The 26,174-nt window shown below is 39.6% G+C and overlaps 1 protein-coding gene across 4 annotated transcripts; it reads right to left on the reverse strand.

Moving 5' to 3' along the window:
• Positions 1–1,950: 1,950 nt before the first annotated feature.
• LOC108424918 (arylamine N-acetyltransferase, pineal gland isozyme NAT-10-like) lies at positions 1,951–24,217 on the reverse strand. Of its 4 annotated transcripts, none has more exons than XM_037534400.1 (3): positions 23,611–24,217; positions 21,314–21,356; positions 1,951–6,144 (listed from the first exon to the last, which is right to left on the reverse strand). In XM_037534400.1, exon 3 carries the CDS (start codon positions 6,135–6,137, stop codon positions 5,286–5,288), a length of 852 nt encoding a protein of 283 aa, XP_037390297.1. In that variant the 5' UTR covers positions 6,138–6,144; positions 21,314–21,356; positions 23,611–24,217; the 3' UTR covers positions 1,951–5,285. The 4 variants fall into 4 exon arrangements, with proteins under 4 accessions (XP_037390297.1, XP_017548737.1, XP_017548739.1 ...); XM_017693248.2 differs by having other exon boundaries at positions 21,314–21,361; positions 23,611–24,216; XM_017693250.2 differs by lacking the exon at positions 23,611–24,217 and adding an exon at positions 22,835–23,596 and having other exon boundaries at positions 21,314–21,361.
• Positions 24,218–26,174: the final 1,957 nt, after the last annotated feature.

The raw sequence follows: 26,174 nt of genomic DNA on the forward strand, positions 1-26,174 counted from the left end.
AGAGAAGGAGCATCATGGCAGGGAGGCAGGGAAAGCGGAGGCAGGGCCTTACAAAAAGAGAAAATACAATCACCCATATCCTTTGGTGTGTGCGAAAGGTTTTTTAGCTTCTTTTTTTTTGGGTTGTGTTGGTGGGATGGGGTCAGAGTCCCTGAAATGAGTTTTCGTCACTTGGGATGTCTGGCTCACGAGACAACAATTTGATAAAAGTGATTGACATTCATAAATTATTCTCAAAAAGACATTTTTCAGCATGAGTAAACCAGTATAAAAGTAATAAAGTAATCTTTATACTCGGTTTAAGGAGGCCAAGTCTGACCTCGTGCTAGCTAGCTAACAAACATAGTTAGCTGTTAGCTAGCTTACTTCAAGCTGGGAGTCTTGCAAGCAGCGCTAGTGATACAAATCACAGTACAGCAGGTTTAGACTTTAAACGACACAAAAAACAGCTGGACAGTCAGGACAGCGTGACATTACATATACTTACATATACTTCTGTGGCACGGTGTCAGAACACAAAACAGAATTCCCTCATAATGTCACTGAATTCCATTGAATTGCACTGGAGCACAGACAATTAAAATAAGGGGTGAGATCACACACACACACACACACACACACACACATTTTCAAAGCCGCTTCTCCCTCAGGGTTGGGGGGGGGGTTGAGATCAGTGTACATTTAATTGAATGTTAGCATCATTCATGATTATTCTTTCTTTTTAAGCATTTTTCTGAGTCCAGTGTACTTTTATTGTGCCGCACACATTACTAAATGTAAAACTAAAACATTTCCGGTAGGAACTGCTGATTTTGATGAGTCACACTTGCTGAGCCAACACAAATGCATTGAAATTCCGAAAATGCATTGAAAATGCACAAACGCTTTGAAAATATAGAAATTATTATTGTCATCAGTTGGATCAGGTGTGTTAGAAGCAGCAAAACACTAGAATGTGCAGGGCAGGTGTTCTCCAGGACCAGTGGTGGGGACAAACTGAGTTAATCCAATCCAGTAATTAAAATAGCCATTAATGTGCGTTTATTAACAGGCAGAATATATTATGGTGTGCTAAGTTGGTACACTAAGCATGTATTTGAGAACTCTGTAATATGAGTACACACACAATTGTACTGTGTACCTGACTGTACAGTATTTGTAAATATACTAATTTATAAGTTGATATGCTAGATTAGATATGATATAAAATATACACTAAATATGTGATTAAAAAGCACATGGGTAATGCTACAAAATTATTTTAGGCCTCTTTTAATGAATTTTTGTGTTCAGTTTGGCAGCACACACTAGTATACTTAAATTATATCATAAGAATGGTGACTATAATATTTAATGTACATGTAGTGTACATATAGCATGACTTAAATATATATTAGATACACATTAATAGTGATTTATTAGAAATTTGTGGTTCCAAAATAACTTCAGTATATGAAATATCTATTAAAGCACCACTTAAGTTTACTTTTTCACAAGGGGAAATGCTGTGAAGTGATGTAAAATTTCAGATAGTTTCAAATCTATTACCATGAATAACAGCACACTGCAGGAATACTCTCTAATGTAAGTACGCTGGTATCCTATTGATGTGATGTTTGTTAGAGCTACATTTGAAATAAAAATTGTATTATACAATTAACATCAAAGTAGCACCAGGAAGATCATTTAAAAAGTTTTCATCAGTTTAAAAGTTTTGAAGTGTACTTGTATTTTATATTTACACATTCAATATGGCCAGGCATCACATTTATCACTAATAATATCATGTTCCTAATACAGAATATTTCATTGTGAGCAATATTTTAGGCACACTTTATTGAAGTACAGGTTTAACACATAAATAACACATTGTTAAGAAATACTTTGTGAAAGTATAGTTTTAGCAGAAAACAGGCGCAGTTCATTGTAAGCACATTTTCAAGACAAAACTAAACTTTTTGTAGTATACTTTATTGACACACAGGTTTAATGCAGAAATACATACTCTTTTTCAAATATAAGGCATATTTAACACAGCAACAAATGGTCTTTTTTGTGAAAGTTTAGTTTAAGCATAAAGCACAGTTCATTGTATGCAAAATTTGATGAAGCACTATTTCAAAACAAAAGTAGCATGTGTTTTTCTAAGCATATTTAATTGAAATGCATTTTAAACACACACTAAAACATGCTCCAAGGAGACACTTTATAGTTTTATAGTTAAAACAAGTATAGTTTTATTGTAAAATAAGCACATTATATATTTTTCTGAAATATAGCATATAACCATATAAGTGTACTAAAATACTAAAATTCAGTAGGTAAAGAGTTAAGTATGAAGTAACAGAATATTCTTGGATGATCCTGAATATAGTTTAAGTAGACTAATATATTAAAATATACAGCTTTTTTGCAGTTTCATGTTTACTTTTAAATTTGTTTTACATTCAGGGCATTTTAGTGAAAACACATTAACATTCAATTGCAAAATTATTTAAAGTATACTGAATGTATTTGTTTACTCCACTCAAATGGACACTTTCAGGCACAAAGGCCTGGCCATTGAACAGGCCATAAGATAAACATAATTTTTTTTTTTGAAGAGCAATAGTTGTAGTTTCACTACTCTAATGCAGCTAGCTTTAATAGTTACATTAGCCTTCAGCTGTTTCTATGTGGGTCATTCAGCACTGTCACATGTGGTCAATGCATGTGCACAATCAATTCAAGGCCGTTCTTTGGTAAACTAGATTGTAGACTCCAAACCATATGGTGGCTGATAAATCAGACCCACTACCTGAACATTAACTGTAATCATGTTACATTGTATCAGCTACCATTCAATTGCTTTCTTGCATCCTGACACTCTTCATTTCAGGATTACAAAAACAAAATGTCATAATAACATCACCTGTGCCAGAATGTAACTGCAGCACCATTTAAAGTGGAATTAAAAAATCTGAACAAGAAACTGGAGAAAAAGAAGCTGACTGATATGGGATGAGGAGGATTGCTATTGGGATGAGGATAGGTAACTTTCACAGAAAGTTTCACAGAACTAATAGGTCAGTATTGTTTTGTCCCATTTGCTAAAGTTAGTTATAGCTAATCCCAACGAGTCAACTTCACAGCAGCAATTGTAGCAGCAGTTTGTTATCCCTCAACCTAGCTAATGTTAGTTACATTACTCTCTGTTCTGTTGTTTGCTCTAATATCAAATTATGGTAACTGTTCATACTGTGTTTTTGAAGGGTTCCATGGCCACAAAGACCTAAAAAAATGTTTGCTAGCTCAGTGTTGTTCACCTTGTGTGTCCATGAATTTGGATGGTAGAGCATCTGAAGGTGCACTGAACGGAGAGGTGCAGCTATTTGCTTTACTGTTGTGTTCAACTATTAGCAATCTTTCTTCATAATCACTGACTCCACCTTTAACAATAAGATGATTTTGGAAAGTCAGGACACCCAGTTCATTAATAGCCCCTGACTATTAGTAATATGTGTGTAAAAGCAGTAAGAGCACTAAATATTCAGAACCAATGTTCCTCCAACAGTACTGTAAGTCTTTGTCCAACGCCAGTAAGAATGTCCCTAATGTTGTTCATGACACTCACAAGCTCTTCTAGTCGGTCAAGGATTACTTCCACATGAAAATCATTCTGGACAGAACTATCCTCAGGCTGGTTAGCGAGTGCTAAAATGTTACTAGCAGCAGATGCTATTGCTAGCTCCATATTATAAACTGAAATGCTATAACAACGCATACACATACACCCATTTTCTAAGCTGCTTATCCTTCAAAATCAGAATATGCTGCCATATTCATGTGTGTATCATTCAGTACTAGACAAATGGTGCACTGGGTGTAGAAGTTTCATAACTTACAATAGTGCGTTATATAGTTGGGAGGAAGGCTAAATTTTAGCTTCAGCCTAGGTTTAATGCGACTTAAGGCAGAACTAAAACACGGATATTTGAAGCATGTAAGACATTCAAGTGACACATTGTTTACTTGCATTTTTCTAGTGAGTCATGTAGCAAGTACCTTAAGTCAGAGCCTGTGAAAGCTTAATTGTCAACCCCTCCGTTTAAACAAAACCAGGTTCTTATTTTATCAGTACACTCACCCATGCGAGGAGCCTAACAGTCAAAACTATCCCATTAACAATATAAGGATTTTTAATGATGTGGCACAGTAATACAGAATTTAGTTGTTTTGGGGCAATAGGTGTGTATTCAAATTCAATTTAGCCAAACAAATTTCTGTACTGAATCCATTTTATAATTAAATATTTAAAACTTGTTTTGTTCTAAACGGAAGGGTCCTTTGCTACCAATGTCTCAGATTACCAGGGCCCTATATTTCTCCAGATTTATCTTTTTTCAATATGATTCATTAAGGATTACTAAGGTCATGGTTATGTTTATGGAGTTACCAAAGGTCATGCCTCAAAACATACTTCAACTAAAAGCAACATACATGCTTTTAAATCTAATGTAAAACCTGGCATGGTATATTTTGCATAGTCTGAACATCACCAGTCTATCCCAAATGCATGCTGTTAAACCTTGAGATCTTTTGCCCTGTATATTCACAGTGGTACGGTGGAGGAGGAACACAAGGCTAGAGTACTAGTTGGAACAGGCTTAAAGGCTAATAACAAAGATTAAATACTGCCATTTGCACAACTTGCTTATGTTCATAACGACATGGAAAAAAAAAAAGTTAATGAATTTACTGTAAGATGTTTTTGTTTTGTTGGTACAGGTTGTGGTAGGTTGAGGAAACACATAAGCACTAGGCATGCTAAGAAAGAATTGTGTTTTGCATGAATGACACAGGATAAAAGTTGGGATATTTGAAAACTATTCATTTAATAATAGACCTACTTTATTTTGCTTCATGATATGTTGTACCACAATCTATTTTCTGATATTGGTTTATTAAATTTATTACTGGAACACATTGCAGTTGTTCTTTTTTACTGGTATTATATAAACCTAATATCAACACTGTATCAGATTAGTGCCATATCTATTAAAGAACACATCACTGGTTTAAATACACTTAAAATCGTACTATGTCAGATTCTTTTATCAATACACCACCCACCTTCTTGAGGAGTGATCATCAGTGGATGTTCATTTGTGATGGTAAATTAATAACAGTCACCTGTCTTGGTTTTCATTGCATTGTGACAATTACTACAATTTGATTATGATTTTGATTTAGATTTAAGCTAGATTTTCAGTTAGAGGTTAACCTTGTATTTAATTTCATACATTTTAATTGTTTACAGGTGTCAGTTTACTACCTAATGTAATCTTAAACTTTTCCTTCAGTACAGTCTCTATCTCACTGTCTGGTATTTCCCTCATATCATAGAGGTCTACGTCTTCTTGAGGATTATATGCAACCTCACTGTAGTTACAACCAATCAGAGCTCTGAAGCCAGTGGGTGTCTGAAGGGAACAGATGGACTTACGGGTGAACAAAGACTCACAATTTGTCTGGAGATACTCAGAGGCCTCCTGAAAATGGTCAACATCACGTGGTGTTAAACAAAAGCTGAACATGGGTTGTGTCAGGGGCTTTTTTAAGAGGCCGCAGTTGGCAAAGGCCTCATTCTGGATCAGTGGCTTCCTCCCTGTCTTCTCCAGGGTCCACATCTCACCATCATTCAGTAGACGGAACACCCCTGGGGGCTGAGTTTGGTCTTTACCAGCGATCAGCTCTAATGGCTCCCACATTTGGCACGACACCCCAAAACTCACATCAGCAATATAAGACTCACCATCAATCTCAACCAGGTTAATCAGATGTGTATCCATGGGATTGGAGTCGTTTTTGAGGTTGCAGTCCTTGGTGCCCAGCATGGTGAATTTGTAGCCCATCTCTCTCAGCACCCAGGAGAAGAGCAGGTTGTTCTCAAAGCACCAACCTCCACGATGGTCAAGCACAATCTTCTTATAGATGACCTTCAGGTCCAGAGTGATCTTCTCTCCACAGTGGATACTGAAGTTCTCGAAGGGAACAGTCATCACATGCAGCTTGTGTATGGTGACCAGAGTGGGCAGGTCAGCTTTGTCATACAGACCAGTGAAGCCAATCCTTTTGAAGTATTCCTTCAGGTCCATTGTGCTCCTGCAAAAACAAACTAATTGATATTACTGTACTACACACATACATATACAACCCCAATTCCAATGAAGTTGGGATGTTGTGTAAAACAAAAACGGAATACGATGATTTGCAAATCCTTTTCAACCTATATTCAATTGAATACACCACAAAGACAAGATATTTAACATTCAAACAGATAAATTTTATTGTTTTTTGCAAATATTCGCTCATTTTGAATTTGATGCCTGCAACACGTTCCAAAGAAATTGAGACAGGGGCATCTTTACCACTGTGTTACATCACCTTTCCTTTTAACAACACTCAATAAGTGTTTGGGAACTGAGGACACTAATTGTTGAAGCTTTGTAGGTGGAATTCTTTCCCATTCTTGCTTGATGTACAACTTCAGTTGCTCAACAGCCCAGTCTCTGTTGTCATATTTTGCGCTTCATAATGCGCCACACATTTTCAAAGGGGGGCAGGTCTGGACTGCAGGCAGGCCAGTCTAGTACCCACACTCTTTTACTACGAAGCCATGCTGTTGTAACGTGCAGAATGTGGCTTGGCATTGTCTTGCTGAAATAAGCAGGGATGTCCCTGAAAAAGACGTTGCTTGGCATATGTTGCTCCAAATTCCAAAAAAAAAAAGCTTTGCTCAATGGAGTTCACAAAGTGGTGAACCTCGCCCCATCCTTGCTTGTGAACGACTGAGCCTTTCAGGGATGCTCTCCTGTTTCCAATTAACCTGTTCACCTGTGGAATGTTCCAAACAGGTGTTTTTTGAGCATTCCTCAACTTTCCCAGTCTTTTGTTGCCCCTGTCCCAACTACTTTGGAATGTGTTGCAAGCATCAAATTCAAAAGGAGTGAATATTTGCAAAAAACAATAAAGTTTATCCATTTGAACATTAAACATCTTGTCTTTGTAGTGTATTTAATTGAATACAGCTTGAAAAGGATTTACAAGTCATTGTATTCTGTTTTTATTTATGTTTTACACAACGTCCCAACTTCATTAGAATTGGGGTTGTACTACACAATACCATTAAAGGAAAATTCCACATTTTTTTCACAATTTCTGCATAATACAATTGCTCCAATGTAAACAAAGTCATTCTGACTGTTTTAATATTAAGTTATAACGAAGTGGTTCATTATAGAGAAACTTAGCAACTCCAATTTTTTACAATGCTGGTGATGACTGCTATACTCACATGACAAATATACCATTTTATTTATCAAAATTAACTTACAAGTGTTTGTGTTACCATAGTGCTAAATTAAAGTTCGCTTTGTCCTTAAAATGTCCTGCATCTCTGTTATGTGCTAGCGATGTGCTTATGTTTTGTTCTCTCTCTCCCCTTTCACTCTACTGAACTACTCTACAGGTGTTGTGATGGACCAGTGAGGACTTTGAAGATGCTTGGCTGCGCTCCTCTGTCCTCCAGTCCGAGTCACTGTTGCCTGCTAAGAGGTAGGTCTTGGCACATTAAAGGACCTACCTGATATTACTTGTGTGTGGGAGCTTTTATCATGCCTGAGACATTTATGGCAACAGCAGTATTGTTAGGCTGTTCTACTTAACTGGCTTGAAAATGTAGCCAGAGCCAGCAAATGTTAGTCACACTTTGCTGCTCCCTCTCTTGTTCTCTCTCAGTTTTCTTCCTGATGTGGGGATGTGGGGTGGTGATGTGGGGAAAGGCAAATTCGTGTGCACCTATACACAAATAGTAGTTGTTTCATTGTTTAGATACATCAGGTAAGGGCCGTGTGCAACCCACTGTAGTTTTGGTGATGATCAGGTCTTGTTAAGCATTTTTTGGCACTGTCTTAAGTCCACCTCTGCTGTTGGTTGGACCATCCATGTCAATGTTTAGTTGAATCTTATAACATCATAAAAACATCTCAGCTATATTTGTAATCACTTCATCTGATAGTTTTCTGTTATGTAGCTTTAAGAGACATCAAATACTTTGGACGTCTGGTTCTACACCATAATGAAAAATTCTATTTCTGCATATTTTTCTAGAATGGCACATTTCACATCAAACTACACTGAATGACTGTAATTGCATCTTAACAATTTTGTTACAGAGAATTTTTTTAATTGGTGGAATTCCCTTTTTTTGTCCTCTGAAGTTGAACATAGAACATTGAACATAGAAGGCATATATTACAAAAATGCAGCAAAAGACTGCACTGTCAAACAAATGGGACGGATAAGATAAGATCCTTTATTAGTCCCACAATGGGGAAATTCTCAGTGTTACAGCAGCACAGGGACAACAAGGCACTCGAAAAAGAAAAGTAAAAAGAAGAGAATTAATAAGTAAGTTATTAACTTTGTTAAGTTTTTTTTTTACACAGTTTGTTACTTGTTACTACATAGACTATATAAAACTAAACAAAATAAGATTAAAAAATATAAACTCTAGCCTTCACAAATAATTTACAATATAAAGAATTAGAAATTAATAAAAAGCTAAGATATTGACATTGTAAGGATATTTTGCCTGAAATTGATTATTGCACTGAAGGAGCTGCCCAGTGCTGCCCAGTGAGTCTCATGCATGGAGTAGGAGCTGTTCTCCAGCATTGGAGGCTAGTCTGGCTAACATCCTCCTGTCTCGCACTGCCTGCACTGGGTTTATGGGGCTACCCAGGACAAATCTGGCCCTTTTAATTAGTCTGTCAAGTCTCTTCCTGTCTGTAGTAGAGATGCTGCTGCCACAGCAGACCACTCCATAGAAGATGGCTGATGCCACAACGGTGTCAAAGAATGACCTCAGGCATCTGAGCAGGTAGAGTCTGCTTTGGCCTTTTCTATAAAGTGCACTAATGTTTTCTGACCAGTCCAGTCTGTTGTTAAGATGAAAGCCCAGGTACTTATAAGAGTCCACCCTCTCAATGTCCGTTCCCTGGATGTTCACTGGTTGAGGGAGGTAACTACGCTACCACCATCTCTTTGGTTTTCCCCACGTTGATCAGGAGATGGTCCCTCAGACACCAGTCCACAAGGTCCAGGGTCAATTCTCTGTACTCTGTCATCCTCATCTGTAATGAGTCCGATGATTGATGAGTCATCAGAGAACTTCTGTAGATGGCAGTTTGGTGAGCTGTACATGAAGTCTGAAGTGTACTGGGTGAAGAGGAACAGTTCCCTGCCCCCCGCTGTGCTGCTGAACACCATGTCAGACACATTATCCTGTGCCCTCACATACTGCGGTCGGTTGGTGAGATAGTCCAGAATCCAGTTTGATAGATGGTGATCCACCCCTGTGTTCCTCAGGAGCCTAGGCTGTATGGTGTTAAAAGCACTGGAGAAATCAAAGAACATGATTCTCACAGTGCTCCCAGGCTTCTCCAGACCACATCATCTACTCCCAGGTTGACAGGAAAACTGAAGTGAGTCCATAGATGGGCGGAGATATAACAAGGACCAGCCTCTCTAGCATCTTCATCAGATGTGACGTCAGTGCCACCAGCGTGTAGCTGCTGAGGTCCTTTGGCTGCTGTGTCTTAAGCACTGGTACCACACAAGATGTTTTCCACAGTTGTGGTACCTTCCCAAGCTTCAGGATCATGTTGAACATGTGGTTCAACTATCCCACACAGCTGATCTGCGCAGAACTTAGAAGTCAGGCGTTGATGCCATCCGAACCCGCAGCTTTCCTCACTTTGATCTTTCTGAGCTCTTTTCTCATCTGGGCTGTTGTAAGGCATAGATTGGAGCAGGGGGGCTGGGTGCTGGAGTGTGCAGGTAGGGGGGTTGAGCTGACAGCAGAGAAATCAGTGGTTGGTGTGGCTGTGAGGTGAGAATTGTGAAAAGGGAGGTAATTGAGGGAGTGGATGCAGGGCAGTAGCCGGAGAGTCCAAAAGATTGTATTTAGACTTTTTCAGACCCCACTGATGTTATTCTGCAGCTGTTCCTCAATCTTCTTCCTATAGCTGTCGTTCCCTGATTTTCCTTCTCAGTTTCCTGTGAACAGCTCTCCTTGTCACTTGATCTAAAGGCCCTTTTTTCCTCTTTCAGAAGAGCCTTTATATCAGGATTAATCCATGGTTTGTGTTGGGGAAACACCGAACAGTCTCTATGCGTACACTGTTTTCCAAGTTTATGTAGTCCGTTATGTATTGTGTGAGACTGTCGATGTCCTCCCCATAAGGGTCGCACAGTTCCTCACACACATTGTCTCCCCAGACCATTTTTCACTGTGTGAGTGACTGCTGGCTCCCTATGTACAAGTGGTATGTACACAGCATTATCTTTGGCTGAACTCTCATGCTTTAGAGAGGATGATGTGATCTGAATTGTGGAAGTTATCAAGCACCAAACATGCAAAACTTGATATGAGATATAAATTCTGTTTTGAGAAGTTTATTTTTGATTATGAAGGTAAATCATTAGCTGATTCCCAGTGTTGTAGTTAGCTAGCTAGCTAACGGGTAACATGTTACATTAAGGGTGCATGATCTGTCAGTAATTAAGGCATTTCCTAATGAATAATTAATAAGAAAGTAATGCGTCATTAGTCAGGAACAAATGAATAAGTCATATATTAACAACCACAAGACTAAATTACTAACACATGTGCTAATGAATGAAGATGCAGGTAATAAAGGCTTTCTTCAGTGCCTGAATGTATTAGGAATTCTTGTGTTAATTAAGCATACAAAAAATGTTAGTATACTCTGGCGAACTGCTAGAAGCTCTTAGTTTTTCTGTATTCATGCTATTTATGATTACCTGTCATACTGCAATGTCAAACTGTTACAACAATTGTAGTATGTTTAATAAACTGTAAACTAGTTTATTTACTGAAAATAGGCATTTGATTGAATTAAAACAGTGAAATATCTTAATATATGCCACAATTATTCTGAAACATACCCCCTTCAGAAAAATGAAAGTGTTATTCTTTTTAAGAAATTGCTATATCTAAATGTTTTAGGACTGGAAACAGCAGTTTGAAAGCTGGAAATTACTGCTATTTTTTTCGCCAGTAAATTTGCGTAATTGCAATAAATGCTACATCTGTTATGCTGAGTGTTCGTGCCTCACCTCTTTTTAGACTGACGTGTAAAACTTGCAGCTGTTATCTGTGGTAAAACAGAACGGATTTGCAGATGCTGTTATTTCTAAATTTGTTGTAAAGTAGTTTCAATATTTGGTTTGGTGCTCACTTATTTGCAGTAAAACTTTCTGGTTTTAAGAGTAGTAAGGTGTTTGTATTTCTCTCGAGCGTCGTGTGATTCTAGTAGTAATATGTAGCATCAGGTACATCTGTTCTGTCTGGTTAAACTCACATGTTGATTTTATGCTGCTTGGTTCATTTATTCCTCCTTCGACAGGGACTCTTATTCTGAAGGGCTGTGTGTGCGCGCTGGCAGAGCTTCACCGGGCCAGGTGGTAAACAGACTGAGCCGAGACGGCGAGAGGGCGCTAACTGCGCTTAGCCGAGTGCTAACCTGGCGCGATATTCTCCCCTTTCTTCTGTTCTCAAGTCTGACTTTTTCAGTAAAGCTGAGTCACAGACTCGATCTTCAGCTTGTGTGAGTTATTTGGAAACACCGCTCACTGCAATATGAATATCTTCGTGACTTTAATTAGCTGATAGCAGTTCTGTCCGTTTTACAGATGTGTGAGGATCAACAGAGCCGGTAGCGTTATGTAGCGTTATGTAGTGTTATGTAGCGTTATGTATTGGTTCCTCTTCATTTTCCCTGTAACGTTACTACAGTGACATATCCACATGCTGTAGTTCTGTGTATTGTGTAGAAATCATAAGATGATAATAAAATGTGCTTTTTTATTCATGTGATTTTCATCAATGTCATGTTTTAAATGAGCCATATTGTACTTATCTTTCATTATTGTTCTTGAGAGGGCAAAAGAGTGACTGCATTTTGGTAAGTAATGCTTAACCCCTGCTATTTTATTAGCTTTTAATCAGTAATAAAGTGTGACTGGTTCATCACTTTACTTTAGGGGGCACAAACATGAATTCATCATGAAAAATTAGCTGGTATATAATAAGTAATAAAGTGTGTTATCAGTAATCATTGCTTTCTTTATAGTGAATTGAGAATTGACATGGCACAGTGTTGTATTTTTCTCACTCCGACACGCCTCAACCTTGTAAATTAGCAGTTGAGTTCAATCAGGGGTGCTAGATGTGGGAAAGCACAAAAATGTGCATACAATTAAGGATTCTTATGACCCCAGGAGAAAGGCTCTACACTTTCCCTCTCAATAATTAACTGATTTCTGAGGTCAGTGGTAACTGTAGGATAAACCATTCCCTCATGAGGCTCTGTATATCAATACAGGAGTTAAAACGTCATATTATTAACATGAAAGATGAATTAGAACTGTCACACATGAGTACTAGTTACAAAACAATGTCAGTGTAAGCTTTTAATTTTATTAAACAGTCACTAGGTGGGTAGACACAGACGAGGTAGCATAAGAACTGACAGCTAGAAACAGGCAAAAACAAGTGCTGCTTACACAGCATGGTGAAGCAGAAGGACAGGTTGACGAGAGGATGAAGCTACAGAGAAAAACACAGCTGACTTTGATAGGCATAATATTCCAGAGCGCTGTGTCTGAGGGGAATCTGACATCAACATTAATTAACACATGAATTCCTAATAAATTCAGGCACTGAAGAAAGCCTTTATCTTCATTCATTAGTACATGTGTTTAGTAATTAAGTCTTGTGGTTGTTAATATATGACATTCATTTGTTCCAGATTAATGACTCATTACTTTCTGATTAGTTCATTAGTAAATGTCTTAATTATGATCTGGCAGATCATGTACCCTTAATGTAAAGTGTTACCAGCTAACGTTACCTTACTTAATGTCTCAGACAGGATGAGTAAGGTTAAGTAGTTTCAGCATTCCTCAGATTTAGAGATCTTCAAGTATGTGTTTCAGAAGTAAATAGTGTCTAACATGAATTATTGTGTTAAATTATATCCTTCTCAGCGTTCCTTCTCTTCCAATACTGCAGATGTCAAGAAAAGCGAGGAACCACAGAGACTAGAGGTCCAAAAACTTTTAAAAAGTTATTTTAAAAAATAAAGTTTTAGAAGTCGAGTTTAACCAGTTCATTGTTACAACATTGCAGTTCACAAACCCATTTTATTAATTTATTTTAAACGAATTGTCGCGATTGGCCCCTCCCAGCCTTGTTCATGTGCGTTTTTTTTTTTTTTTGGATTAGCCCCATCATTTCATGAATCCGCCCCTGATTGTCTCCACAGAAAGACCAGCCTCCAAAGGACACAGCAAGTAAGCGAGACTCCGGTATGTGGTTGTTCCGTTGGGAGGAAACTCCAGCTGTTTCTAAGTTCCTGAGTTCAATATGTCCCAACGCCACCAAGCCGGAGACAGCAAATCCCCTGGCGCTGAGGGAACACAAGCGTCTCGACGGCCCCGGAGGAAGACGAAGGAGCATCCCGTCTTCGAGTTGGACGACAAGCATAAGGTAAGCGCCTTGGGTCTGCCCGTCTTGAGCAACGCTGCAGGTAGGAGTGACCTGCAGCGCAAGGCGTGGTTAGATGGACTGAGCATACAGAAAACCCCTACTATAGTACTCTGCTCATTCTCAAGCGCCACTGCGAGATGCCTATCACTCAAGTGAACCTTGGGAACAACCGAGTGGGTCCTGTTTCTGTTTGTTCCTCCAGGTTGGAGCAGCTGTCCCCAGCCCGAGTTCCTGATCCCGTGATTGCACCCCGTGGCAAGCCCGCGCCTCCGGACCCGCCGCCAGTCGTCGCGCCTCCGGACCCGCCACCAGTCGTCGCGCCTCCGGACCCGCCGCCACCGTGGGCCTCCTGTTTCTTCTGTGTCTGCTTCTGGGTCTCCTGTTTCAGTTCCTTTGCCTTTGTCTGTTCCTGGTTTTGTCTTTGTGTCCTTTCGTTTCTGTCCCGGTTTCTGCACCTGTTTCGATTTTGGCTCCTGTTCCCCTTCTTTTGAGTGGTCTGTCTTGCGTGCTTGTTTTCCTCGTCCTGTTGTTCCTCCGTTCGTCTCTCGTTCTGCATCTTTTTGTGGTGTGCCTCCTCGTCCTCCCTCCATGTTTCGTCCTCGTTCTGTTCGTGTTTCATCTGCTCCTGTGTCTGGTGTTGTGTCTGTGCCTTTGTCTTCCGCTAGTCTTCCCGTTTCCGCCTCTGCTTCTGTGCCTTCGTCTGTTCTTGTCTAGTTTGGTTCTTTGTTTTTGGTTCCTTGTGTCTAGTTGGTTTTGTTTTGTTCTGTTGTGTTTGCTGCGTTTCGGTGTGCGCGCCTTTAGGGGGGTACTGTCACGATTGCCCCCTCCCAGTCCTGTCCATGTGTGTTTGTTTTGGTTTAGCCCCCTCATTTCATGACTCCGCCCCTGATTGTCTCCACCCGTTTTCCACCTGTCCCTCGTTTTCCATGTGTATTTAAGCCCTGTGTTTGCCCTTTGTCTTTGCTGGTCTATGTTTGCTTTGTTTGAATCTCTGTCTGTGTTGGTTGTACTGATGAAAATACATTAGGTCTACTCCATTAAGAACAGTTTTAAATCAACATTACCACCACATCTGGGCCAATCAGATCACTGCTCTATATTTTTAACTCCTGCATACACCCTCTCAACCCATCACAAAGACTATCAAGACATGGCCTGAAGGACCTTCCTCACAGCTGCAGGACTGGTTTAGCCCCCTCATTTCATGACTCCGCCCCTGATTGTCTCCACCCGTTTTCCACCTGTCCCTCGTTTTCCATGTGTATTTAAGCCCTGTGTTTGCCCTTTGTCTTTGCTGGTCTATGTTTGCTTTGTTTGAATCTCTGTCTGTGTTGGTTGTACTGATGAAAATACATTAGGTCTACTCCATTAAGAACAGTTTTAAATCAACATTACCACCACATCTGGGCCAATCAGATCACTGCTCTATATTTTTAACTCCTGCATACACCCTCTCAACCCATCACAAAGACTATCAAGACATGGCCTGAAGGACCTTCCTCACAGCTGCAGGACTGCTTCAAAAGGACCAACTGGGATGTTTTTGAAGATTAGAACTTGGAGGAGTACACATCAGCTGTTTCATCAGCAAATTGTGTGGGCAATGTTACAGTGGACAAAAACATCAGGGTGTAGCAGCTAGAACCAACATGAAGAGAGGCATCAAAGAGGCTAAGACCACCTACAAGTGGAAAATTGAGGATCACTTCAACAACAACGACCCATGGCAGCTGCGGAGGGGCATTCGGCACCTCACCAATCACAAGACCAGAAGCTGCACAACAGTTAAGGGTGACGCCTCACTGGCAGAGGAACTTCACTGTTTCTTTGCTCACTATGAGGTGAAAGCAGTGGAGACAGACACAAGACCTCCACCACTCTCCCACAACCACATCCTCACTGTGCAAGAGCATGAGGTGAGACGCGTGCTGAGGGCAGTGAACCCCAGAAAAGCTGCTGGTCCTGATGGTGGCACAGGAAAGGTGCTGAAGATATGTGCACACCTGACTGCTGTTTAGCAATCTGTTTCCCTCTTTATAGCCAGTGTGTTCCCATATTCTTTGTGAAATCTTATTAGAGAGGTTTTCTGTCGATTCTGAGCCTTATTGTTTCTTATTATGCCCTGTTGGATTTTGACCCTTGTCTACGTTTCTTGGTTTTTGAGTTTTGGATAATTTCTTGGATTTGTTTGCACGAACTCCAGATTTTTTCCCCTTTTTTGCTTGGTCTTTGACTTATGGTGTAGTTTGAAGTTACCCAGTTTGAAAATAAAAATTACTTGCCCATGATCTTCCTCGCTTCTGTTCTTTAGCGCTAATACCAGTGCCGAGTGTTGCTTCTAAGTGGAATGTTTAGAACTTACACCCCTTGATTTAAATAGGAGTTTATATTCTAATACACTCTCTAAATGTCTGCTTCAGGAGATGCAATTGTCTGTCAGATCACAGGCCTACGTGCCAGTAGAGAATGCTGTGATCATAACCAAGTCATAGACAAATAACAATGGTACACATTGACTACATTTACAATATTTGCTATTTTGGTTAGTATTTTCAATATAATGTACCCATATGAACTGAATTAAAATATGTTTTTTGCTTTGTTTTTATTTTGTCTGTTTTAAAGTTTGACTGGGCTTTGAGAAAAAATGACCCAAAAGGAAACCCTTGCCATGAACATTATTTTCAACCAAAAAGACTTCTGGACCTTGGGTCAAAATGCAGAGCTGGAGGCAACAGTGAGTAAACTTGATCAAATATTTTGAAAAAATTGGAAAAGAAAATTTGTAACTATCTGTGTAACTGGCTCTTTCATTCTAACAACTTCAGATTGCTGTCTAGTGGCTAACTCACAGATGATTTTTAGTAAAACTAAAACACCCTACACCCTTGTGTATAAACTGCTTTTTATTGGTTTGAATGTCTTATGGTGTAGAAAGGATGTGCTGGCAGCTGACGTGTATGTTGTGGTTACATGGTTACCTCCCCTTGACCAGTATCCATTTTTATCATTTTCATTAAGTCTACAAATTTATGTTATATTTGCATCGTCTCTACATATAATGTAATTGTGGGCATTTACCAAAGGCCCCAACTACAAAAGCAGAGGGGAGAACAAGCTGAAGGGGCTGGCTTGTTTCCACTGGACCTGGCCAACTCAAACAGCAACCCAAACAGCACACCACTGTACTACTCTAGTATCTCTACTACCCTTTTTCTTAAACTCAAAGTAATCTCACTATAGCACTCTCCATTAAGGGACGAGAACAGCCTATGGGTTAAACATATTTGTAGAAAAGGTTATTAAACATTAACACAATTATTCCCCTTCTACAAGATTTGTTCAATTGAATGAATGTCAGATAGCATATGTGCAACAAAACACCAAGAGAACAAGTTTAATTTCAGAAAACTTTTCATTTCATCAGTTGTTTTTCTGGTTGAGAGTACATTGCTGTCTGATGCTGCCTCTTCTCTCCGGCTTCTGTTTTTGCTGTGTTTTGTTCCTGCCGCTGTTCTTTTTTTTTTTTTTTTTTTGACTTCTCTGTTCTCTGAATCTGCATCCTTCTCTGATTTCATGTTGGAACTTCTCCCATGACTGTATACTTGGCACTTTCGACTGCCTGCTAGCCACACGCCAGCCCTCTTCCTTCTTCCTCCTACCTCTCGACTGCAGCTGCAGTGAGTGAGTTTCTATCCCTCACTAAGTTCTGTTGATTAATCTGAGGTACTGGGCAGTTTTCACTATCCTGTACTTAAATTGTTGGGTTGGGGTCGTTGGTCTGGCTAATGTGCTTTGGTGGTATTAGCGGTAGGGTTCCATGTATAAAGCTGCATTAAACACAGCCCACTCCTCTTTCTGTTCTGATCTTATAAACTCTGGCAGTCACAGGCATAAAACTCTCTATCATACTATAAACAAACTTCTTCAACCTCCCTCACTACCCATCCTGAACTCCTCTGCCCAGTGTCAACCGTTTTTGGATTATTTTCTGGATAAAGTTATTAAGATCTATCTGCATTTCCCTGTAGCAACCAGCACTTCTCTTTCTCAGGCCTCTGTTTCACTCTTACCTGATAATTGTCTCTGTATGTTCTCCCCTGTGAACTTTTCCACTGTCTGAGATTATTTCCAAATTCTCTTCTTGTACATCTCAACTAGATCCTGCTCCTACGGCTACTCTTAAGTCCGCTTCCTCCTATCCTAAAATCACTCCTATCCTAAAGAAACCTGGGTTGGACCCATCCTCACTGGCCAACTACAGACCAATCTCCAATCTCCCTTTATTAGCTAAAGTCATGGAAAGAACTGCAGCCTCTCAACTGCATGACTTTCTATCCTCCTAATAACCTATATGAGCCTTTTCAGTCTGGCTTCCACACCCTATGCAGTACTGAATCTTCCCTTGTTAAAAGTTGTAAATGACTTGTTGCTGTCTACATTTGCTGGATTTCTTAACATCCTGATTCTTTTAGACTTAACAGCAGCTTTAACCATAATCTTCTTATAAATAGACTGTCATCTGTTGGCATTACTGACCTTGCCCTTCAGTGGTTGCAGTCATACCTTGTTGATAGGCATCAGTTCATTTCTATGGGCTCCCACAAATCTGGTATTGCTCTTGTAGATCAAGGTATAAGCCAAATATCTGTCCTTGGACCCCTCCTCTTTATTATTTACATCTCCCCACTCAGTCAGATCATCTGCAACCATCGTTTTAACTTTCACTGCTATGCTGATGACATTCAAATTTATATCAACACTACTTCCTCCCTGCCTCCGCCCAGGCTTGCAGCTCTTGTGTTAGAGATTTGAAAGTTTGGTTGCAAAACAACTACCACCTAAAACCAACAACTACAACTAAAACCGCACTTTCCTGGGTATTGAACTTTTCAGTCAACATTGATGGTGTCGATATTAAGCCAGTCCAGTTTGTTAAGAACTGTGGATTTATTAGCCTTATTATTGTTCATATTACTCTTTTAGATTTATTAAAGAAAGCTTATGTTTAGTATTGAAAGCTTAATGGTCATATTGTCCAACTATATGTGTGCTGACTAACGGTGGAATGCACAAGGACGTCAGATAACAGGAAATACCTTGAAGCTGATATTAGTAGACACTGGGATTAGCACACCCCACATGTGTTTCATCTTGTCAGAGAAGCAGAGCCATTGTCTGGAAAGCGGGGGGAGTTGATAAACACAGGGAATACCTTAAGCTGACCTTGCAGACACGCTCACGTCTCGGGCACATGCTTAAACTTTTATGGTATAGATTGGTGAGCTGGGCTAACACACACATTGGAGGCTTGATGGAATCTACTGATATCTTGGGTAAGGGAGGAGCTGTCATGCGACTATAAAAAAGGGAGTCAGATGAGAAGAGGTCAGAGCTTACTTGGGAGATACATGATGCATGTTCTCTGTTTGTAACCTCTCCAGAATTCTGTAATAAAACCATTTGTTTTTCAGTCTGATCTACTCGTCTCAATTTTTTTTGCATCAACGAACACTCAGGACTGGTTTCGTCCACAGAACCTTGGCTGTCTTCTTGATTCATCTCTCACTTTTGAGTCTCACATTAAGCTTGTCACCAAAACTGCATTTTACCATCTGCATGGTCCGTGATACTGATGCTAAAATGTTGATTAATGCTTTCATCTTCTCTCGTATCGATTACTGTAACTCACTTTTTTTATTGCCTTCCAGCTAAATTAATCAATCATCTTCAGTACATCCAAAACTCAGCAGCCAGGGTTCTAACCTCCACTAAGTGCACAGCTCAACTGTTCAACAGTTGCATTGGCTTTCTATTAATTCTAAGATTAAGTACAAAATCCTTCTTCTTGCCTCCAGGGCTTCATATGGTCTGGCTCCAATATACCTTTCTGCTCTCATTTCATTATAATGTCTCATTTCTTCTATTCTGGACTCCTCACAGTTCCCTCAACTAGACTTTCTACTATGGGTGTCAGATCTTTCAGTGCTGCTGCCCCCAAACTCTGGAATTATCTGCCTTCCACTATTTCATAATTGCTCTTTTTCATCTTCCTTCAAATGTCTGCTAAAACCTTCCTTTTCTCCACTCTTTAGTCATTTTTTGACACTATGTAGAGTGTCCTAGGGTTTGTGAAAGGCGATGGAGTTTGAAAATGGAGTTTGATTGAAGCTTTGTCGTTTGTTGAATAGTAGATTTAAACTTGTGCACTGCTTTCATTTCTTTGGAATCCATGTGAGTGAAGTGAACTTATTTGATGGTGTTTGAGTTTAAAATAATGCAGGACACTGTGGCAGAATACAACATAAATATAGAACCAAACAGCAAATAGTTATGTTTTTACATCATCCCACCGAATGGCTCTGTGGACCAGAGTAAGGTGAAAACATGTTTTTTTTCAAGCTGAACCCAGTTTCTAAGCATTTTGTGTCACACCATGTTATGTGTTAAAGCCACTGGAATGGTTTCCCTCCATGCTCAGAAACATTCAGCCCAGCAGTGGAAAAGAGGCCAAATAGAGGCTTAACTGTGATTTGCATTTCCATCTTCAAAGTCTCAAAAAAGGTTATGTTGCTAGTTCCCAAGCATTTATGGGATACCCATGGAACTTAGTGCTAAAACAATCCACTCACTTCAAAATAAATCCCAAATAATTATGATGGAAAAAGCAAATGTGTCTAACATTTCTATTAAAATCATTGCACATAACTGTCTGACATTTGTGATCGGATTGAAACATGTCTAGCCTCAAATGAGAAAAAGAGGAAATAACATCTTAGACGTGCTAATGTATGCAAGAAATGTTCTTGCATACATAAGAACAGGAAAGCAGAGTAGAGGTTGCAAGTGTGTGTACAAGAGCTGAGAGACAACTGCCACATATATCTCTGTGTGTGTTTCAGTGGAGTCTCTACATTAGGAGCTGGATGTCTCTCTGGAGCAGTGCACAACATGATCAATGATTCAGTATAACAATTGATATATACATTTTGTTTTCTTTGTAATTAACATTGTTGCACATTTATTACAGATGACAATGGTGAGGCTGTCCGATACATTCCAAATATTTTCCTGTACCTGTTGTTGCAATGCCAGTAGCCGACCTAATTCTCCTAGTGAGTCTTCTTTTGGTGAGCATGGGGCTGGCCCATCAGCTCTCGTCTAACCAAGTGAGCAGTTAAAAACACTCTGCGCATGTTCAGTGTGCTTTCAAAAACCAGCTGTGAAGCACAATCATGTTGGCCCCATGCTGAGAGCAGCCAATAAAAAAATAATAAACTTATATACATCCAGACGTTGATGGTATGGGAGTTTCTATGCAGCTAGCCATTGTTTCTCATCAGTTGTGGTAGTGACTCATAATAGCAAAGCAATATAATGAGTCAAGTCAAAAACATAATAAAGGTTAAATTAGATACCCTACCATTAGAGCAGAAATTAGAGATTAAACATTTGGGACCACACAATCCACGACTTCAACATCATTTAGTCTGGAGAGGACAAAAAACGTTCCTTCAATCCAGAGAGGTTCAAGAGAAAAACATGGCTTTCTGTGGCAGAGACGCCACTGGTGTGGTTTCTTTTTAATAAACCAGGAGGTTGGAGAGAATACGCTGACTGTGTGTGTTCGTTTTCTTGAGCGAGAGAAATTGCAAATTGCAATATAAACGTTTATAAATTTTAGAACATACTTACAGATTAGGATATCAGAGCCTTTGTCTAGTCCCGGCTGTTATATCTGGCCTTCAAAAAAGAGAAAGAAAATTACAATATAACCAAAAAATGTTTTAAAACTTAAACACAAAAAACAGTTGATAGTGCTATGCTACCACACACAAAAATCTTTATTCATTCTGCTACCTTAGGCAACTTCCTGCAACACTGCACCACATCTCATACCTGTATAATTAATTGCCCCTATAACTGCAGCAGCTATTTACCATCTGGACACCCTCCCAGCTTCCCAAGATCACAAGAGGCAATCAGAAAGATACTAAATTAAACACATCACATTATAAAATAATAACTTAATGAATAAAAATATACTGAAGGAACCAGCCCATAACACAACTCCATTTAAAATGAAAAGCAGCACTAGTCAACTAAGGCCTGTAACTGGGCACCCATCGGCTATAATTTGCAGCTTATTTTTTTATTGAAAGTAACATTACATAGTATGTAAAAACACTTACTCTGCCTTTAATCACTCGACAGCAGTAATAAGATTTCAAATGAGCACCAACCAGATTGAAGTTAAAGAAACAGCAATGGTCATCTGAGGCCGTTAATTGATCTTCCACTTGCTATAATTAGCAAAATAACATGGAATAAATGAAATAAAATCTTATTGTTCGAGTGGACTAAAAAAGTAAAAATACTACAATCACAAAAAGTACACAGCATGTGTAACCTCTGGCTTCAACTCCTTCAACAGCAGGGATACTGGTTTCAACAACTGCAGACCTTCTGAGGTGGAAATTACTCCCACTTTCAAGTAGGCGGACCAGTATCAAACAAAAGAGGAACTAAAACTAATGCAATACCCATTTTTTACCACTCCACGGTCATTATTTACAACATACTGTAACTACAGCATTGCTTACCATGGTTACTTTCCTGCACTTAACATGTCAATAATACCGTATATACTGTAAATAGATGCTAACTGCATTTCATTGGCTCTGTACCTGTACTCTGCACAATGACAATAAATTGAATGTAATCTACAATCTGTTACAATCGCAAAAAGTACACAGCATGTGCAATTACTAACCTCTGGCTTCAGCTGCCTCAATGCCAGGGATACTGGTCTAGACAACTGCAAACCCTGTGAGATATAAATTACTTCCACTACTACCACAAAAGAGCAAATAATGTAGCACCCAGTTTCAACTTCAAGAAGGCTTTATAAACCTCTCCTTTCTTGCAAGCCAACTTAAAAATATAGACACAAGAGGCAATCAGCAGGTTTAGGAACCCATCAGCACAATAAAGCCTTACGCAGTTTTAGCCAACTAGGCCTAATGCAGTTGAATCTATCAAATGACCTTCTCCAATTGCCATAATTGTTGAATAATGTTTTAAACATGCATTATGCACAGCCTGCTGAGTTTGTGCAGAGCTAAAAGCCAGCTTTGAGAATGTAACGTCTGCTTCCACCCTGCTTCTATTCTCTGCTGGATGACTTTATTTGAACCACCAGAAGAAACTTCTCACCATAATGTAGATTATTGCTCAATTGCCATGATCATACCATCTGTCTTTATGCAATTGTGTAATCATGTAAAAACACGGAATGCTTCTTTATAACTATGAGCAGGGAGTGGGGTGGTGTTGAAAACAACTGCCACATTAAGGAAGGAATCATCATTGTAGTATCTGACTTGATGCAAATGTCTTGGCTCTTTGCCGACGGGCGTCAGCCTCTTTAAATGTAAGTAGTCACCGGGTTGTTGCCAGGTTTCCGAAAAAAAAACATATCCACGTTTTTCTGGGTGATGAGGTCGTTGATTAACGAGGCTTTATTGGTCATGGATCGTGCGTTAAGATGGGCGAGTTTAAAGCAACGACGGCTGGGAAAAGAAAGTTCAACCAGTTTTGAAAGTGGACGGAGATGGCCATGATTTACTCCACGGATGGCTTTAGTGTCACGCTGGCGAGCACGATTATATGTCCATATAGTCTGGATCCGCGCATCAGAGCCATCACAGCCAAAACCAAACGACGGTCCTCTTTTTGAGCGGTGGATGTAACGTGGACGTCGAGAAACGTGTCCGGCAGAGACGATATGACGCGGAATCCAAGCGCGCATGGCAGTCGAGGTGTTTAAGTTCAGTTCGTGAGTATTTAAACATTTCCAGAGCGTAACTCAGTAGCCAACCAAAACCCACTACACCAGCAGCCAAGACTGAGGAGCACAAGCAGAAATGCTGCAGCTGACCACAGAACAAAGTGGCAACAGCAACGAAGCAAGAGGGCACAAACACACTCACCTCAGGTGGGGTCACGGCGCAGGAGAAGAGGAAGAGGGCTCGCCCAGGTGAGGAGCAGGCGTGTCATGGGCATTATCAGAGCCAGATTCAGCTCGCTCGCAGAAAACAGAGAGAGTCCATCGATACCGGAGAGTATCTGTGCCAAAAGTCCCGCAAAACGGAAAGAAAAACTAACAAAACACCGGCGAGTAGCGGCAGCCAAACGCGCACAGCGTAAAAATAAATAAATAAATAAACAAACAAATAAAAATAAATTAATAAATTAAAAAAAACATACATAAATAAATAAACGCGCACAGCGTACACTCAACCGGAACCGGAAATGACATCCTCAGCAGGGTGGCGAATGGTGGGCTTTGACCTCATCTGTAGTCACTAAAATGGTGGTTCATTGTGCTCCTGCAAGAACAAACAAACAAACAAATTCATAATTGCTGTGCTGTGCAGTTTCCAGCTGCATGGTATTGTACCTTTTGTAATAAAAAAAAAAAAGTTAAAAAAGAAAAAACATACATAAATAACAACCATGATAATGAACTCAGGTGGACAATGAGAGACTCAGGACAACACGCACGATGATGATGATGGACAGACTACAAAACGCATGATGATGATGATGACGGACAGACTTCAAAACACATGATGATGATGATGATGATGACGGACAGACTTCAAAACACATGATGATGATGACGGACAGACTACAAAACACATGATGATGACGGACAGACTACAAAACACATGATGATGATGATGATGACGGACAGACTACAAAACACATGATGATGATGATGATGACGGACAGACTACAAAACACATGATGATGATGATGATGATGACGGACAGACTACAAAACACATGATGATGGACAGACTACAAAACGCATGATGATGATGGACAGACTACAAATCACATGATGATGATGATGATGACGGACAGACTACAAAACACATGATGATGATGATGATGACGGACAGACTACAAAACACATGATGATGATGATGACGGACAGACTACAAAACACATGATGATGGACAGACTACAAAACGCATGATGATGATGACGGACAGACTACAAAACACGATGATGATGATGATGATGATGACAGACAGACTACAAAACACATGATGATGGACAGACTACAAATCACATGATGATGGACAGACTACAAAACACATGATGATGATGATGATGATGACGGACAGACTACAAAACACATGATGATGATGGACAGACTACAAATCACATGATGATGATGGACAGACTACAAAACACATGATGATGATGGACAGACTACAAAACACATGATGATGATGATGATGATGACGGACAGACTACAAAACACATGATGATGATGATGATGATGACGGACAGACTACAAAACACATGATGATGATGATAACGGACAGACTACAAAACACATGATGATGGACAGACTAAAAAACGCATGATGATGATGACGGACAGACTACAAAACACATGATGATGATGATGATGATGAAAGACAGACTACAAAACACATGATGATGATGATGACGGACAGACTACAAATCACATGATGATGATGGACAGACTACAAATCACATGATGATGATGGACAGACTACAAAACACATGATGATGATGATGACGGACAGACTACAAAACACATGATGATGATGGACAGACTACAAATCACATGATGATGATGGACAGACTACAAAACACATGATGATGATGGACAGACTACAAAACACATGATGATGATGGACAGACTACAAAACACATGATGATGATGATGATGATGACGGACAGACTACAAAACACATGATGATGATGATGACGGACAGACTACAAATCACATGATGATGATGGACAGACTACAAATCACATGATGATGATGGACAGACTACAAAACACATGATGATGATGATGATGATGACGGACAGACTACAAAACACATGATGATGATGGACAGACTACAAATCACATGATGATGATGGACAGACTACAAAACACATGATGATGATGGACAGACTACAAAACACATGATGATGATGATGACGGACAGACTACAAAACACATGATGATGATGATGATGACGGACAGACTACAAAACACATGATGATGATGGATAGACTACAAATCACATGATGATGATGGACAGACTACAAATCACATGATGATGATGGACAGACTACAAAACACATGATGATGATGATGATGATGGACAGACTACAAAACACATGATGATGATGGACAGACTACAAATCACATGATGATGATGGACAGACTACAAAACGCATGATGATGATGATGGACAGACTACAAAACGCATGATGATGATGGATGAAGGAAAACATGAACGGTGACGATGGACTCATTACACACATGATGGAGACTCAAGATAACATATGATGGTGATGGACTCAGGACAACATACATGATGACAGATTCACACATGATGACTTATGAAGACATTGGTTATCAGTGACAAGATAATACTGATGAAAACAAGATATCATAGCCTAATCGTCTCAATTTAGCTCACCACTAACTTTATAGAAATAATATATTTGACACAGT

Source organism: Pygocentrus nattereri, chromosome 25 (genome assembly GCF_015220715.1).
Source record: "Pygocentrus nattereri isolate fPygNat1 chromosome 25, fPygNat1.pri, whole genome shotgun sequence".
Classification (NCBI taxonomy): Eukaryota; Metazoa; Chordata; class Actinopteri; order Characiformes; family Serrasalmidae; genus Pygocentrus; species Pygocentrus nattereri.

Bases quoted from the DNA above. Each gene is read 5' to 3' on its own strand.
- LOC108424918 (XM_037534400.1), bottom strand. From the start codon at position 6,137: ATGGACCTGAAGGAATACTTCAAAAGGATTGGCTTCACTGGTCTGTAT.